The 16,694-nt window shown below is 40.4% G+C and overlaps 1 protein-coding gene across 1 annotated transcript; it reads left to right on the forward strand.

The window, feature by feature from the left end:
* Positions 1–892: 892 nt before the first annotated feature.
* On the forward strand, positions 893–13,381 carry hlfa (HLF transcription factor, PAR bZIP family member a). The gene is made up of 4 exons (XM_042393559.1): positions 893–1,737; positions 2,671–3,048; positions 11,751–11,965; positions 13,124–13,381. The coding sequence occupies exons 1-4, from the start codon at positions 1,623–1,625 to the stop codon at positions 13,337–13,339; spliced, it is 924 nt and encodes a 307-aa protein (XP_042249493.1). The 5' UTR covers positions 893–1,622; the 3' UTR covers positions 13,340–13,381.
* Positions 13,382–16,694: the final 3,313 nt, after the last annotated feature.

A 16,694-nucleotide genomic window follows, 5' to 3' on the forward strand; every position in this document is an offset into this window, starting at 1 on the left:
GTGTCACTGGCACAAAATGCAGCTGCCTTTTTCACATGGAGCAGGATGCTAGTCTGACTTTAAGAGCATATTCTACATCCATATGAGTTTTATTAAAAAGCAAAAATGTACTTTTACGCCTAGAAAATGTAAGAAACATCCGGTAGAATCTGTGGATTTATATTTGTTGGAGATGTTTAGCTCCTGTTACTACATGTACATATTCAGACAGGTTTTGACCTGACGGTGGGATTAAAACTTGATGGAAAATACACATTTAATTTGGAAACAATGACAATGACCCGAGGCACAAGCTGAGAAAGTTACCCTTCACTCAGTTTTCACTGGTAGTATCAAGACAAATGAGTCTTTCCAGAGCGAATCACCCACAGTCATAATTTTGGAGAAATATTTTTTGACTGTGTTTGACAATTCTCTTAACAACATAAAAAAAACTCACTTTCACACTTTATCCATAAATGCAACAAAACTGAGGAGTCGTAGTCCGTTAATGGGCCTGTTCATCACAGATTTTTTGACATACCTTGAGGCGATGCAGTCGCAACAAAAATACATGGGAGCAATTTAAAACATTAAAAGAGTTTGGGAAATATGCTACAACTGTAGTTCACGACTGGCAATACATACACACACACACATATATATATATATATATATATATATATATATATATATATATATATATATATATATATATATATATATATATATACGATTGATGTGTATTGAGGAGAAGCAAGCGTAAAGTCTTCTGTAAATGTTTCTATATGCAACATTTTGACTCTAATTTGCTTTATATTTGTCTTTTCATACGGAAGTAAGCAGAAGTAATCATTTATTCTTTCCCTTTTTCTTTATTTATCTATTTTAATAATTTATTTTTATTTTTTGTTACAACTTATTTCACATGTGGTCAGTGGATTAATGTTATTGATGGTTGTTATCAATTCCATATTTATGCATAGCCCACCCAAATACAATTCCTGTCCTGATCTAAACATCAATAACTCAAACATGTGACAGTCCTAAGTTTTGTTGAACAGCATTTTGGGTTTGGGCTTCTTTAAAGTGGGGGGATAATAAGAGTGAATAAAGGATTTTTTTCTTTATGGAACTTATTTTTGTATTGAACTCTATTCAATAAAAAAATAAAATAAAATAAAATAAATTATATGCAAAATTCCAAATGTCCGACAGTCCTTGAAGGCAGCACGTTCCAAACGTCTCCGTGCTGTGAGATTCTTTTTTTCCCACATCGCCTGAACGCAGCGCGATAAAGAGTCCCCGCCTCCCCGGTGCTTTGACGTCACCTGCGTCCGTCTCCGCACATGGACGGAGAAGTGTAGCAGCTCCGCTCCCTCTCCGCCCTCCTCCTCCTCCTCCTCCTCCTCCCTCCCTCCTCCAAGCTATTAGCCAGCCAGCCTCGACGACAGACAGCCAGCCGCTCACCGTCCTGCTGCTGCGCGGAGTTCCCGTCTTCTCCCTCCGAGCCCCCGGCGTCGTTTTTCCCCGTTTTGCGAGGATAATATCCACGGGCCGGCTTGCGAGTTCGGTCGCGTCTTTTTCGGGGGGAAATATTCTGTCTTTTGCGAGCTTTGTTCTCCAATTGCCCTTGAAGACATATGGAGAAAATGGCCAGACCTCTTCCTATTAACCCAACTTTCCTGCCGCCGACTCACGGCGTACTGAAATCCCTGCTGGAAAATCCTCTGAAGCTGCCTTTCCATCACGATGAAGGTACGTTTTTAAAACTTTTTTTCATGCACGTAGACCAGAAGCGGGTTTCGCCTCCTCTCGGTGGTGTTTCTCTCTCTCTCTCTCTCTGCTGGTTGTTATTATCATTCTGAAGACATCTATGGTTTGACAGCTGAAACGCAGCAGAGGACGCGGTTTACTAAACCCACCGAGAGTGACGCCTCTTAATATTTCAAGATCTTTATCGAAAAATAAACAATGTAACGTTACTAGTTAAGGAGCTGCAGAGATAAATAAAACAGAATGATGTTTGTCTCGGCTTCATATTAGCTGACTGACAGTCTGCGTTAACTTCAGATAAAGCTAGCAGGCTGTTTTATTTTATATTTATTATGTAAATTAGCAAAATGCAAACCTATTCGCATGTGTTGTTATTGTGACTGCGCTGTTTTTAGCCTGGAGGTCCGCTTATAACCTTTAAAGCCTTTTGCTCTTCAATGGGATTTATATTAGTGATTCATCAGGTTGTCCGTAGAGGGCGCCTTTTCTGTTCTGAAGCTGTTGTTGATGCTGTTTTATTGAATGTATTGACTGTCTGTTTTATCATCTGAGCATGAATAAAGTCCTAGTTTCTATATCTTAAAGGGATAATTCACTCAAATGACAAAAAAAACCAACATATTTTTTCAATTAGCCAGCTGGAATGAGGTAGGAGTTTTTGTTTTTACTCACAGCAAACATGCATTGAGAAACAATGGCCCTGCTGTGGACAGATCAGTGTTTTTTCACCTTTGGTAGATAATAGTTTCCTGTGAAAAGTGAAAAAATCCCAATTGTTTTTTCTCCCTTGTTAATTTGTTTGAACTGACCCTTTAAGATGAAACCCCAGGCATACTTTCTATTTATACTCATGCAATGACCCGTGATCCTCCTCCACTGTTAGACAATGAAATGACTGTGTGCACACATTTGCAGGATTTGGGAAAGACAAGGAGAAAGAGAAGAAGCTGGACGATGAGAGCGGCGTGGCCAACCACCCACAGTCGGCCTTCCTCGGCCCGACCCTGTGGGACAAGACCCTGCCCTACGATGGGTTAGGACAGGTCCTGGACAACTTTCAGCTGGAGTACATGGACCTGGAGGAGTTCCTATCAGAGAACGGCATCCCCGCCAACACAGCGCAGGCTGCCGAGCAGGCCCCTCAGGCAGCGCAGCCGCCGCAGACCCCTCTGCAGCAGGCGCCGCCCCCAGCCCCGCCCACGCCCTCTGTGGTGGACCTCAGCAGCCGCGCCACCACCTCGGTTCACACGGCCATGGCGCCTCAGACCTGCCTCCGCAGCCCCAGCACAGCAGGTAGGAAGCGCATGCAGCGGAGCCTCATGTATCACCTGAAAGCACACCTGCACACACGCTTGTTCACGCCTCGTCAGTGCCGCTGTTTGCTCACCTGCTACACACACACACACCCCCTCTCCACCCATCCCAGTGTCAACCCTGACATGCTTAAGGAGAACAAGTTCTTGCTATTTGTGTCTTTCCCGTAGTTTGTGTGCCTGAGGGCATCACCTCAGAGCTCAGAGCTTTTGACCACAAGTTAGACACACACTCTGACACACTTCAGCTGGCTCTGATTTACAGCCCTGAACTGGACTTTGGACTCACAGAGTACAGGTTAAACTGGCTCCCAAGTCCAAGGATGCAGCACGGTCTCATTCATGAAGCTCTGATTGGCAGAAAAAGTCTTCTTGCGTTCACTTTATCTGAGTCATGAGTTAGTTTTAGTGGGTTTTTTGTGTGTGATGGTTATAAAGGTGTGTTGCAGGTTTTTCAGTAATCCCTGCAGGCTTTGGAGATGCATTAGTCAGAAATATTCTTCTTTGTCTTGCAGTCTAGACTAAATGAACTGTTGCTCTCTTACTAATCAGTGACTTGATGAATATTAAGACGTTTTTTTTTTTCAGATGGAATTAAATTACATTGTGATTTTGCTCTCGAGATCTGTTTAAACATTTCCAGAAAAGGCTGAGTTATGTATCTAAATATTTACACACATTCATTTATTTCAAGCTTTTTATTCTTGGATTCGGTTTGTGGAGAATATTTGAGTTTGACTGCAGTGATCAGATGGAAAATCTTATTATTGTAACGAGCTGACGTTAAGTAGGCAGTTTGTATTTAGACTGAAGCATTAAACTGTGTAACTGAGTTTGTTAAGTTGCTGCCAGACAGTATTTAGGTTTTCAATTCACCAGACACCAGAAGGGGGTTTTTAATCATTTAAAGGGCCGACTTTCACTGTAAACACAAACAGAGTCCGTTCTCCTCGTGGTTAAAACCACGAACCGCTGCGCCGAGGACGGTTTGTGTTTCAATTCCAAACTCAACATAACGAGAAAAAACAAACAGCTCCTGGCAGAAGATCAGAAGATATGTGACAGATAAACAGATCGAGTGTTTGCAGGGTGTTAGTGTGTGTGTGTGTGTGTGTGTGTGTGTGTGTGTGTGTGTGTGTGTGTGTGTGTGTGTGTGTGTGTGTTTCACCTGTAAACGCTGAAGAAGAGGGTCCTGATGAAGAGCCAAGTGGATCTTTTCCCACTGACGCGTCAACGAGAGCCCAACAGTGTGTTTTTTGGGGTTTTTTTTAGGCCAATAAGTCGAATATTCATCAATCAGTTAGATGCAGTTTAACCTCTGTGCAGCTGTGAATTGATCCTGCTGATGATTAAAGACTCGACAGTTTGGATGATAACGGAGGAAGAGTGATGATTGATCACCGTCCTGTCAGCTGTTGATTGACTGATTGGAGTAACTCAGCTGCTCATTTGTTCCGTTACGTTACCGGTTCAGTTTGTCTTGTTTGTTTTCTTTTTACTGTCATGAATGACAAAGAAAAGGATGAAATTAATCACATGTTTGCTTCATAAATGACTGATAAACGATATTTAGGGCTGCAGCTAACGATTATTTTCATTATCCATCAATCTGATGATTATTTTTGTGAACTTCTTAGAACTTAATGCTCAAAAATCCAAAATATATTCAGTTTACTGTCGTCTGAGACAGATCAAATTTGAACATTTGAGAAGCTGAAACCAGCAAATGTGCTTTATTTTAATTGTTAAATTATGGAAACGGTTTCCACACACATCCCATAATAACTGTAATGTTGGGACAGATGTTTGTACATCACTTCCTCTCAGATTAGGGAGGAAACCTCGATGAGTTATTGTAAACATGCTGTTACAGCTGCTGTAACATATAAATTATGATATTTAAGTTTTTTACAGACTGTAAGATTGATCTCTGATCAACCTGAATGTCTTCATATCAACGTCTTGTAGAGCTGCAACAGAAAATAATCAGCAGCTATTTTGATAATTGATAATTGATTAAAGAGAAAATATTAAAATGATCTGCTTCCATCTTCTTTAATATGAATATTTTCTGTTTTTTTAGTCCTCTATGATTGTAAACTGAATATCTTTTGGTTTGTGAACCTTTTTCAACATTTTAAAGAGCAAATGTCTAATTGGCTGATTAATCGATAATATAAATAATCGTTAGCGCAGCCGTAAAATAAATGATCTGAATCCCAACTGATTGATCTGAGAAACAACAACCAATGAAATCTAACTGACGTTTCAACCGACCAATCAGGCTTCAGTCCAAGAAACCAGAATATTTAACTGTTCATACTGTAATTAATCATAATTAGTACATTTATTCATTAAAAACATTTAAGAACAACACATGGAGGCTTTAACATTAATGTTTATGTTATTAGAATGAAATATAATAAATAACTGTTTGTTTATTTATAATGTACAGAAAACAGAATTAAAGGATAAACAAATCAGAAGTGAGTCAACATGTGAACATTAGTGATGAATGTAGATTGTTGTGATAATAATTTGAGGTTCATGTCCTTCAGGTTTAGTTTATAACGAGGAAAACAACCACGAAAGGCTGTTAAATTTTCTGAAAATGAATAATTAATTCATATCTGTATCATCTCATAAATATTCAGACGGGGAAAAACGTGAAAACTTACATCCTTGTTTTACTTCCTCCTCGCCAGCTCTGTGCAACCTGGAGCATCTAACGACTTGTATTATTTCAGTTAATTGAATAATTGTGAAGTTAATAAAAATGTCAGAAAATAGCAAAACAAACAAATATGCCCATAACAAGTTTTATCTCCAACCTCCAAAATATTAAATTTGAAATAATATAAACCAGAGAAATCAGCAAATTTCTCACATTTAAGATGAAAGTTTTGCATTTTTTTGCTCGATAAAAGACTCAAAAGATGAATCAGTTGTAATATTAGTTAAACTAATTAATCAACACGTCTTTTGAGCACCAAGCAGTTTATCAAATATTGGAGGGAATCTCTTTCCGATTCTTGGTGTCTCGATTCAAAACGATCAATCAATTAATCGATTAGTCAAGTGAAAGAACAATAATCTGCAACAATTTTAATAATCAGTTTATTGTGTCAGTGATTTTTCAAGAAAAAAACAACAAAAATTCAAATTTCAAATTTTCAGCTTTTCTGTTTTAAATGTTTATAAACTGAATATCTTTCAGACTGTTGGTTTCTGGGAAATTAACGGACAGTTTTTCATCACTTTTTATAGACTAAACTAATTGAAAAAAAAAAAAAATCAGTAGGTTAATTGATTAATGAGTCTTAATTGAGTCCAACTGCTATATGAAATAATATATACTGGCAGTTAAACCGTCAAAATAAAAGCAGAGAAAAGTCTGTTTCTAATTTTAAAAAATAAAATTAACTTTATTAATTTGGAAGCGCGTTTTGTCTTCCGTAGTTTTGAGGGTATTTACTGCCCAACATCACTGGTTAAATGTTCTCTGTAAAAACAGAAGTTGGGGTGTGTGTGTGTGTGTGTGTGTGTGTGTGTGTGTGTGTGTGTGTGTGTGTGTGTGTGTGTGTGTGTGTGTGTGTGTGTTCTGGAGTAAAAGGGGGTAAAGAGACAAAAAAAAAAAAATCAATTTGCATGTTTGCTTGTACTTCAGTTCAGTTCTGCTGACATTAGTCTCTGAGGTAATGAAGTGATAACAAAATACTTTCAAAGCTAATTATGAAGTTAAAAATGCAGCCAAATGTTCATAGAAGAGAAGAATCACATCTGTTATTTGAAAATCAACTTTTTTATTTAATCAAGACATAAGTAGATGTGATGTAGCTTCATTTTTCTGACAGTGAATCATTAATTTGTGTCAGACGGAGCTGCAGAGTTTCAGTCACAGATAAATGATGCTCCAGCGAAGGTGCATCTGTACAGTACAGTTTATTCCAGCCTGTGACTGCGTGCACATGTGCGTACATGCTGTGTGTGTGTGTGTGTGTGTGTGTGTGTGTGTGTGTGTGTATGAGTGTGTGTGTTCTGTTTTGGTCTGTCTCTGTCTGTGTCTTCACATTTACCTCTCACGTGAACGCGGCTGGGGTTTCCTGCAGCGTGCCGGGCCATGTGACGGACACATGCAGGCGCCGTGTGCAGCGCTGAGCTGCAAACAGGAGCTTGTCACGGCATGAAGCTTGCCTTCCTCACCCACCCTCCCCCTCCCCCTAACTCACTCACTCTCCCTTTCACCCTCCCCTCTCTCTCTCTCTCTCTCCCTTTAACACTCTCCACTTCCCATCCAGTCTTCCTCTCCCTCCCTCTCGCCGGGGCTCGGCTCCGACACAGAGCCGGGACTCAGAGCCAAGGCACAGGCTGTACCCTGCAGAGATCACATGGACTCGGGTGTGCTCTCGTCACGTGCACGCAATATTGTTCCAGCTCACTTAGTCTCGTCTCGCCTAACCAGCCAGCAGCCACCAGCAGCAGCCGCCAGCAGCAGAAGCCGCCGCCGCCACCGACACCACCGCCCACAATAACAACCACAACGCCTCTGTGCTTGCAAGCAGTGCAGCAGGTGGCTGATAACATTGTTATCGCAAACCAAACCAATGAAGTAAAAAAAGGGGGGCGTTTCACTGTTTTTTCTCAGTCTGCAGACTCTGAGGGTCTCAGGGTCGGTCCCGGGGTGTGCTGTTGGCAAGGGGTCAAAGGTCGTGGTGCATTCCAGCGTGTTAGTCAAGGGAAGGTGGCTCAGTGAGAAACATAAATCAACACATTTCAAGAGCCAAACAAGGAGTTTTTACATTTATTAACATGTAAAAAAAACAATCGGAGAAGGCTGTAATCAGTCAATACCTGAAGTTAAATCCCTTTAATTTGATCTTTCCCAGCGTTGCAGTCTCTCTCTCTCTCTGGACTCCAAGCTCCCTCGAACGTCTCGTCATGTGGCCTGTTGGCAGGATCAGGATGTCCTGCATGAGGGACTCGGAGGAATGAAGTCCTTTTTGACTCGTATATCATGGAAACAAATGATTTCTGCAGGATTTGGTTGATAAATATACTTTCATACTTTTTTTCCTTTAATGTCAACAGATCAGTTTAAAGGACATAAAACCAACAACGTGACGAGTCCGTCGATACTGAAGACGTAAATCTTGAACCTCGCGAGTTGACATTAAAAACAGATCAGTAGTTTGGTAGTAGTAGTTTTTATTAAACGTCACTCAAACAGGAGAAAATAGTGTTTTGTTTGTTCGGGAACTATTTTCAGTGGCGGATTAACACACAACCTTAAGTCTAGAGGGTATTTACGGCAGCAGGACAAAATAAACAGTCGATCAGTCGCCAACTATTGACTTAATTGCCAATTTTGAGTCCAGAATCTCTTATTTCACCTTCTCAAATGTGAATATTTTCTGTTTTTTTAAAGTCTTTTATGGCAGAAAACGGAATAATTTTGGGTTGAAGCCATTTGAGGACATTATCTCAGGCTTTTTGGGAACAGTGATCGACATTTTTCAACCATCTCCCCCTAACCAAATAATTGAGAAAACATTCAACATATTGATCGATAATGAAAGTAGTGATTAGTTGCAGCCCTGCCTGAGTTCACTGATGTGTTTTTAATAGTTTTTCGGGACAACAACGGAGCTCTCTGGCACAGAGGAATAAGATACAGACAGTCCTCGTTGGATCAATTTATTGTTGGTCTTTCATTTGTTGACAAGAAGAAAATGTCAAATATTGAATTTTTTCAGTCATGGGAACCAGTCTCGTTAAAATTCTGAAGCTATTTTAAAACCAATTAGAAAAAAAGAAAAGTTTCTGCCCGTTAAGTCCCTGAATGCAGCCCTCCTCCCTCTCTTTCTTTCTTTCTTTCTTTCTTTCATTGAGAGGAGGAACTGGCTGTCGTCGTGCCCGAGTTACACCCAGGTCAAAGTTCACACGGATCAGCTCAGCATATCAATAAGTGTAGTATTATCACCAGCACAGCTCAGCGATAACACACACACACACAGTAACACAGTAACGGTGATGCGATCACCTGCGTGTAAATAGATAAATAACTCTCATGTCAAATAAAACCAGTAGAACAGGTTTTACTGGTATTAAGTAATCCTGTTTATTTCAGCCTTCACGCAGCTCTTTGTAGGTCAGATCTGGACTACCTTTCCTGGCTCGTTAATTTTAGATTTCCTGTTTCGGGAGGCGGGGTGGCGGAGGAGGAGGTGGAGGTACTATTTTGTGAATCCACATTCAACTACTTCCTCCCCGCCCCCCCCCGCCCCTCCCGCTGGAATGTTTCATACATTAGTCGAGGACATTACAGGTCAACGAAAGGGCCTCTACTGTACTTATAGGCCGTGACAATACGCTACTGTGTTTCAACCCTTAACGCTAATTAGCAGATCAGAACGGACTCGTAAAAAGGTGATTAGGGCGAGGTCGGCTATTTTCAGGTCCGTGTAGCGGGCTGATTCAGGGCCTGACAGATTGTCTAAGACCTGTGTGTGTAGTTTTAGTTAGTAAGAAGCTTTCTGTCTGGTGGCGCCTGGTTTGTGAATGGTGGGGAGGTTAAGTTGGGCTATATGTGTCTCAGCTTATGGATGGATTACTCTCATAATGGAAAAAAATGTGCATACAAGAGGAGTCATGTGATTCGTTAAAATAGCGTTGTGTGTGTTCGGCTGCGTATCAAAACTCATTACGGTCTCGGTTCAGATTCATAAACAGCTGATTGATCAGTTGATTACAATTAATGTGCAACTATTTAAGTCGTTTAAGTACTTTTGTTAGAAAAATTACCCCAAATTCTCTGTTTCCAGCCTCTCAAAAGTGATTATTTGCAGGTTTTCTTTGCTTTCTGTGATATGAATTAAATGTATGTTTTAGTTATTGACAGCTGATCTTAAAGACGTCACCTGAGACGCTGGAAAAGTTTATTTCTGACATTTAAAAGACAGAACAAATCATTAGCGATTAAGCGAGAAAATAACCGGCAGATGAGTCGATAATAAAGATAAAACAGTTGCACACAGACGGTAACATTAACACGTCGTCTTGTTACTTCAGCGCTGAAACAATTAATCGATTTAGTCCGTCAACAGAAAATCAATCAAGAACAATCGTGAAAACTTTTTGATATCTTTGGGTTTTTGGTGGGAAAAACGAGCAATTTAAAGACGTCACACTGGGTTTAATGGGTTTAACACAGTTTTCTGGCGTGTTGTAGGTAAAACTATTAATCAATGAATTGAAGGTATAATTATAAAAATATTCAACACTTAAAATAATTAATAGCTGAAGCCTGTTCTGACTTATTTATGCAACAGATGCAAAACTTTTAGACAATCACGTCTTTTATTGATGTTTTTCATTTGTGCTGACTTTTTTTTTTTTTTCTTGAATTGAAAAAGTGTTTTTTTAATAAAAACAAGTTGTAAGTAAATAGTTCCAAAAAAAATAATAGTTTCTACTCATATCCAGCGTTTTTATATCTGAAACATGTGTCCGTGAAAAGAAGTAGTTGTTGTGTCTTCGCCGGGGTATTTTTTCCATATTTCAGTTTGTTTTTACGAGGTGATAATTAGCAGCTTTAATAGTTGTGCATAGTTGGCAGAGAAGAGGAACTCTTTGTCTTCCTCGTGTTTGAGCATTATCTGAGGAGTTGTGGTATTCTTTTGAGGTTTTTTTTTTTTTTTTTTTTTTAAGAGATGAAGACGCTCATCACTTCCTCTGGGTAGGACAGTGTCTCCTGATGTTAAGACAGCACACACACTTCCTGTTTGTGTCTGATTTTTTTGTACACAGAAGAGCAGTCAAGGCTGAAACTGACTTCTTTTAAATCTACACAAGCAGGACGCAGTTTGACCCTCGTATGACAACGCCGAGGACGCGAGGTGTTGGTTTGTATCACCAAACAAAATCAGCGCGAATGTCATGAATCATGCGGTGATTGCTCCGTTTAGGAACTGAACCACCCTCCGCCGGTGCACAACAGACAGATAGATGTGAAGGCATGCAGAGACGCTCGACCGTGTTTGTAAGACAAAATCTGGTGGTTTGAGATCAGCTGACAGGAGCTGCTGATAACTGCACAGCTCAGAGATAAAACAGTTGAAATGATGTGTGTGTGTGTGTCTACCTGTGTTCATAAAGCTTGTAGACAGCACCACCTGCTGGTCAGATGAAGCTAATACTTCTCCATCCTAAAAGTATGTAACCCAACAGCGAGGCTTCTACCTTTTAAGCCTGACATTTCTTTAAGGATCAGCTGTCAGACACATAAACATGTGAGCTCAGAGAGGAAGAAAGGCAGCATTCAGCCCCCCCCAACACCACCCCCAACCCCCCACCACGCTCGCTACGAGAGGCCCTGTTCCTCTTGTATCTTCTGTCCAGCTTTAAGAGCCGTAGAGAAAAGATCTGCTGACGGGGGGGCTCAGTCATGACGTCACACAAGCAATTATCCCAAATGGAAGCATCACCTTGACCTTTAATGGGGGGGGTGGGGGGGGTGGGGGGGGGGGGGGGGGGGGGGGGGGGGGGGCATTTCTGCCATTAGAGTCAAAAACCAGAGGCGCTAATAGTTAGCTTCCTGCTGATTCCTCTCTTCTCACTCTGCCAAATAATTGCAGCTATTCAACAGATTTCATATAACATGTTTTCCTTTTTTTCTTTTCGCAGCTGTGCCCTCATCCCGAGACACCCCCAGCCCCATCGATCCAGAGTCCATTCAGGTGCCGATGGCCTATGAACCCGACCCGGCGGACCTGGCTCTGTCCAGCGTGCCCGGCCAGGAAATGTTCGACCCCAGGAAACGTAAATTCTCAGCCGAGGAGCTGAAGCCGCAGCCCATGATCAAAAAAGCCCGCAAGGTCTTCATCCCCGAGGACCTGAAGGTGACCTCTGCCGCTCCCGTCTGCCGTTGTTTGTGTCGATGCAAAGATTAGATCTCCTTGTTTTTGGCCCAGATGTTTGGGGGCCTGTTGTTATGTAAGCAGGGTCTGAGACCACTTAGACCCAGAGCAGCGGAAGAACAGGGACTGAGAGCCAAACAGGCTGCTTTCACAAACACGACAATAGACAATAGATGTTAAAGAAAGAAACAGAGAGAGAAAAACATACTGTAATCATATGTGTTTAAGGTGCAGATGTTTATCTCAGCTTAAAACTTTAAATAACTGACATCAACATAAATATTAAAACATGGATTTTTTGCATTTTACAGCTGAGTATTGCTTCATTTTTTTTGATACAAAATATTCTTTTCATAAAAGAAACTAAAATTTTCAAATGTTATTAAAACACAAGCATCTGTACAGGAACTAGCTAATCATCTGTTGAAATCTGCGTTACCATGACGACCTGACTTTAACTTTTTTTTCTTGTATTTTTCAAACATCAAAGCTTTCTGCTGACTCGTCTGTTGTTATTTTTGTAGTTCTGCTTTGACAGAATACTGTTCCTCAGGAACGCACATTCTTTTCAAGTCGTTATCATCAGGCCAAGAAGTAAAGATAATAAACATAAGTAGAAAAGCTTCGTTAACTGCAGCTTCAGTCCAAAAAAAATGTCTTTTTTAGAACAACTCCTGGTAAATTGGATCCAACAGAAAATGTGTTTGGTTTCTTTGGAATCTTACAGCATTAAAAAACACAACTTTTAACCAGGATTTAATGTGAATTTTCTCTATTTTCTGTCATAATTAGTCTTGTTTTGGATACTTGAGCTCCAGGTTCTTCAACACAGGGTCCGGGGCCTTAAAGGGGGTCTGTGGAGGAGTCTGGGTGTCAATCATTCAATCAGAATTAATTAAATTAAATTTACACCAGTAATTTGAACAGGAAACTGTATATACCGGATCTAATATTTTAAACTGCAAGTGTTGGGTCAGTAGGAGCTTAACGTCATCTGACCTTTTGACCCCGTCATCAGCTGGTCGGAGGTCTGATCATGAGACTTCTTACTAGACCAGCGTGTCTCCTCCTGTAGAAGTGATGAGGATCTTCAGATTCAGGATCAACGAGTTGTATTAACTCCTCTGTTCTGCTCCTCAGGACGACAGGTACTGGGCGCGGCGCAGAAAGAACAACGTGGCAGCCAAGAGGTCACGAGACGCCCGGCGGCTGAAGGAGAACCAGATCGCCATCCGGGCCGGCTTCCTGGAGAAGGAGAACGCCGCTCTCCGCATGGAGGTAGCGGACTTGAGGAAGGAGCTGGGTCGCTGCAAGAACATTGTGGCTAAATACGAGGCCCGACACGGGCCCCTGTGAGCCCCAAACCCGCCCCACCGGCCCCCCCCCCCCCCCCCCCCCCCCCCAGACCTCCATCAACACCCCAATCCACACCCACTTTACTCCTCTGACCCACTTTCCCCTCAAGTTTGAAGGACAATGTGTCTCTTTTGGTGGCACTGCCCCCTCCTCCACCACCACCTCCCATCTCCTCTTCCTCCTCCCATAAACCCCCCCCCTCCCCCCTGCCCATCTCACCCTCCTCCCTCCTCCCCCCCCTCCCACCAACACACACCTGTATGATTCTGGTATTATAACTGTCATTTTGACTTTCTATCATAAGCTTCTATTTGTCTGTTTCCTTCTTTTATTTCTGTACACATCGTTCAACTAAATATATATACATATACATAGATGAATATATATATATTTACACATGCATACTTCCCACTTTGATGTCCTGTGAGGAGTTATGAGCCAACCCACCAGCTGAGTCCCCCCCTCCCCCCCACCCCCAACGCTACCTTCCACGTTTGAGAAACGATGCCATGCTGTTTGTTGTTCACTTTCATACCAATTTTATACGTGAGATCAGGACTGAAAACTGTTTCCTGTTTCCCTTCTGTGCTACAGCCATGTGACGTGTCCGAGAGCCTGCTTTACCCCCCCCCCACCACCACCACCACCAAACCCCCTCCCCTCAAAATCTTGTATTTTTTAAGCCTTGTAAAAGATTTGTCAACAACATCCTCTTTTTGAACTCTTTCCTCAATATTCATGTTTTATTTTGGTAGTCTAACCCCCCCTCCTGCCCCCTCCCACCTCCTCCCAGCGCTCTAACACAACTCAAGCTTCTCTAACAGCATCTTCGGTATTCTAACGTTCAGATAGCACTTAAAAAAACATATTTTTTCTTGTGCAATCGTGACGTAGATTTGTGTTTTGTTTTGTTTTTTTTAAAAAAAATAACGTTTTGTTTTTGTTTTTCATCATCCGGACACTGAGCAATAAATCCTGTCCACAACTAAACCGACATGTTCCTCACCCCCCTTCCTGCAGACCCCCCCTGCCCCCTTTTCCACCTCACATCTTAGCTCAACCTCCGTTAACTAAGCTAACCTTAGTTGACCCTCTGCACTAATGCGTGTCTCACAATCTGATCCGGTGCAATGTTTCCACTCGCTCAAATTTCCTCCGCCTCATATTTATCTACCTTTTATTTCTCAGATGGAAGATTGTTGTTTTTTTTTTATATATATACATATATATATATATATTCTGTTGATATAATTGTTAGTATTAATACTACTCTTGACATTGTTGTCGTTTAGCCTCCTCCTTGTTTTCAGATTTAAGCATGATTTCTTTCACAGAACGAAAAAGCTATTTGCAAACCTTGATTTTTTTTTTTTTTTGATTTTTTTTTTTTTTTTTTTGCAAAGTTGTTGATAATTCTTTTTGCTTCTGTTTAACTTAGCATGATTAATATGAGTGTTTTTATTTTAGAAATCAATACAGATGTCTGTAGTCTCTCTTTGTAGCTCTATGTTTGCCTTCTTTTTAAGATGGCTGTATGAATGTAAAAGATGTTGACAAAAAAAAAAAAGTTGGATGGTGTTGTCCAATACTGTGGTTAACCCAATCAATTTGTTTACTGCAGACCAAACGATTCACAAACAGAGATGATATATTGGTTACAAGAGATATGTTTATATAAACCTATTCTATAAGTTGTTCTTTTTGTACAGTATTTTTCCTATACATTACTGAACTATGTATTTTAAAGGCACAACAGATCCAGAATATTATTAAAGAATACAAGTATATAACTCAAAGACAAATGCATATAGTTGTATTTTGATATTCTATATTAGTTAGGACGTGGTAGTTTACAGAGATTTGTGAATATTCAGCAGCACCCAAAACCTCCTGGGCATTATAATTATAATTATTATTATTATTATTATTTTTATTATTATTATTATGACAACACTCCTGCTTATGTTAGTGCCACCTTTAGGCTTCCATACCATGTTAATCCAATTTAATAAGGAAGCAGAAAATGCAGTCCAGAGGAGAGAATGTACAGTTCGCCCCCTTTTTTTAAAAAATCAGTCGACTCACATATGACAAGAAAACACACTTCATGTTTAGAGTCGTAACCCCCCCCCCGACATGTCCCGACATTTAATGTCCAGCAGCACGCTTTTCTTTCTTGCATATTCTGACTTGTTGAGGCTTTTTTTTGTAACTGTGCGGCTTGTGAGTTTTGTTTCTTTCTGATCTGATTTGATTTGAATGAAGTTACTATGAAGGAAGGGAAATCTATAGCTGGTCACTAATGCTGCTCTGTGTGTTAGATTGGTTCCTTTGGCCAGTGCAGTCGCAGCGTGTTCCTGAACCTGAGTGATGGACACTGGGAGGTTTTTTTATTTTATTTTTATTCAATGAAGGCATACAGTGGAGTCCCCCCGAATGTTAGTTGTGCTGTAGTGTTGCAAAGCCTTTTTTTTTTGCCAATCCGTCTGAACTAGGATGCGACCGATTTGTATTTTTGAAGGCTGATACTGACATTTCTAATCATTATATGGAAGTCCAAGGCTGCCAGTATTAAAATAAAATCATTTAAAGGAATAGTTTGATATTTTGGTAAATAGACTCACTTTGATGAAAAGATGCCAGCTACTATACAAACAAGCTATAACATGTTAATTAGTGAGCTTTAGTGACAAGAAAGTAAATAATCTTTCTTGCCAAAATGGCAGACTATTCTGGAAACTTTTTAAGTAAATTAAAATTTCATCTTCCATTTGTGTGTGCGAAGAAAAACATATTTCACCCAGTGGTTTTGATGGTTGACAGAGGACACAAAGCATCCTGTCGTTATGAAAGTGTTTCATCATAAACTAGCCAAAATTAGGATAATTTTAAATGTAAAAGCCCAGTTTATTTTCAAGTTTAGGCTGTCTGCCAGTTTGAAGATGAAAAGTTTATTTCACATCAATTTTTTGATGAAAAAAAAATTACTGAAAAGTGGAGTTTTCATTTTGGCAGTAATTAAATATGAAAATGAAAGTTAGGCTTTACAAGATGATAAATGAATTTATGTAAATATCGTCAGCCTTGAACTTCCATACTTTGTTCTTTTCAGGATTTTTAAAAACGTAAAAGTCATTATCAGCCCCCCCCCAAAAAAATAAATCAGTTTCATCTTAGTCTTGACTTGGTTAAGCATTATCGATCCGATCCAAAGGTGTGTGCGATGTCAAATGATTCTTTTATAAACAACAAACTGTCGTCTTCATATTTTTGCGTTTTTTGAGGGTTTTTGTTCCCCTCAGCTTATCTGCACAGATGAGCGTGAACAGGGTTCGTAGAGAAGAGTGAAGACTGG

This window comes from Thunnus maccoyii, chromosome 18 (genome assembly GCF_910596095.1).
Source record: "Thunnus maccoyii chromosome 18, fThuMac1.1, whole genome shotgun sequence".
NCBI lineage: Eukaryota > Metazoa > Chordata > Actinopteri > Scombriformes > Scombridae > Thunnus > Thunnus maccoyii.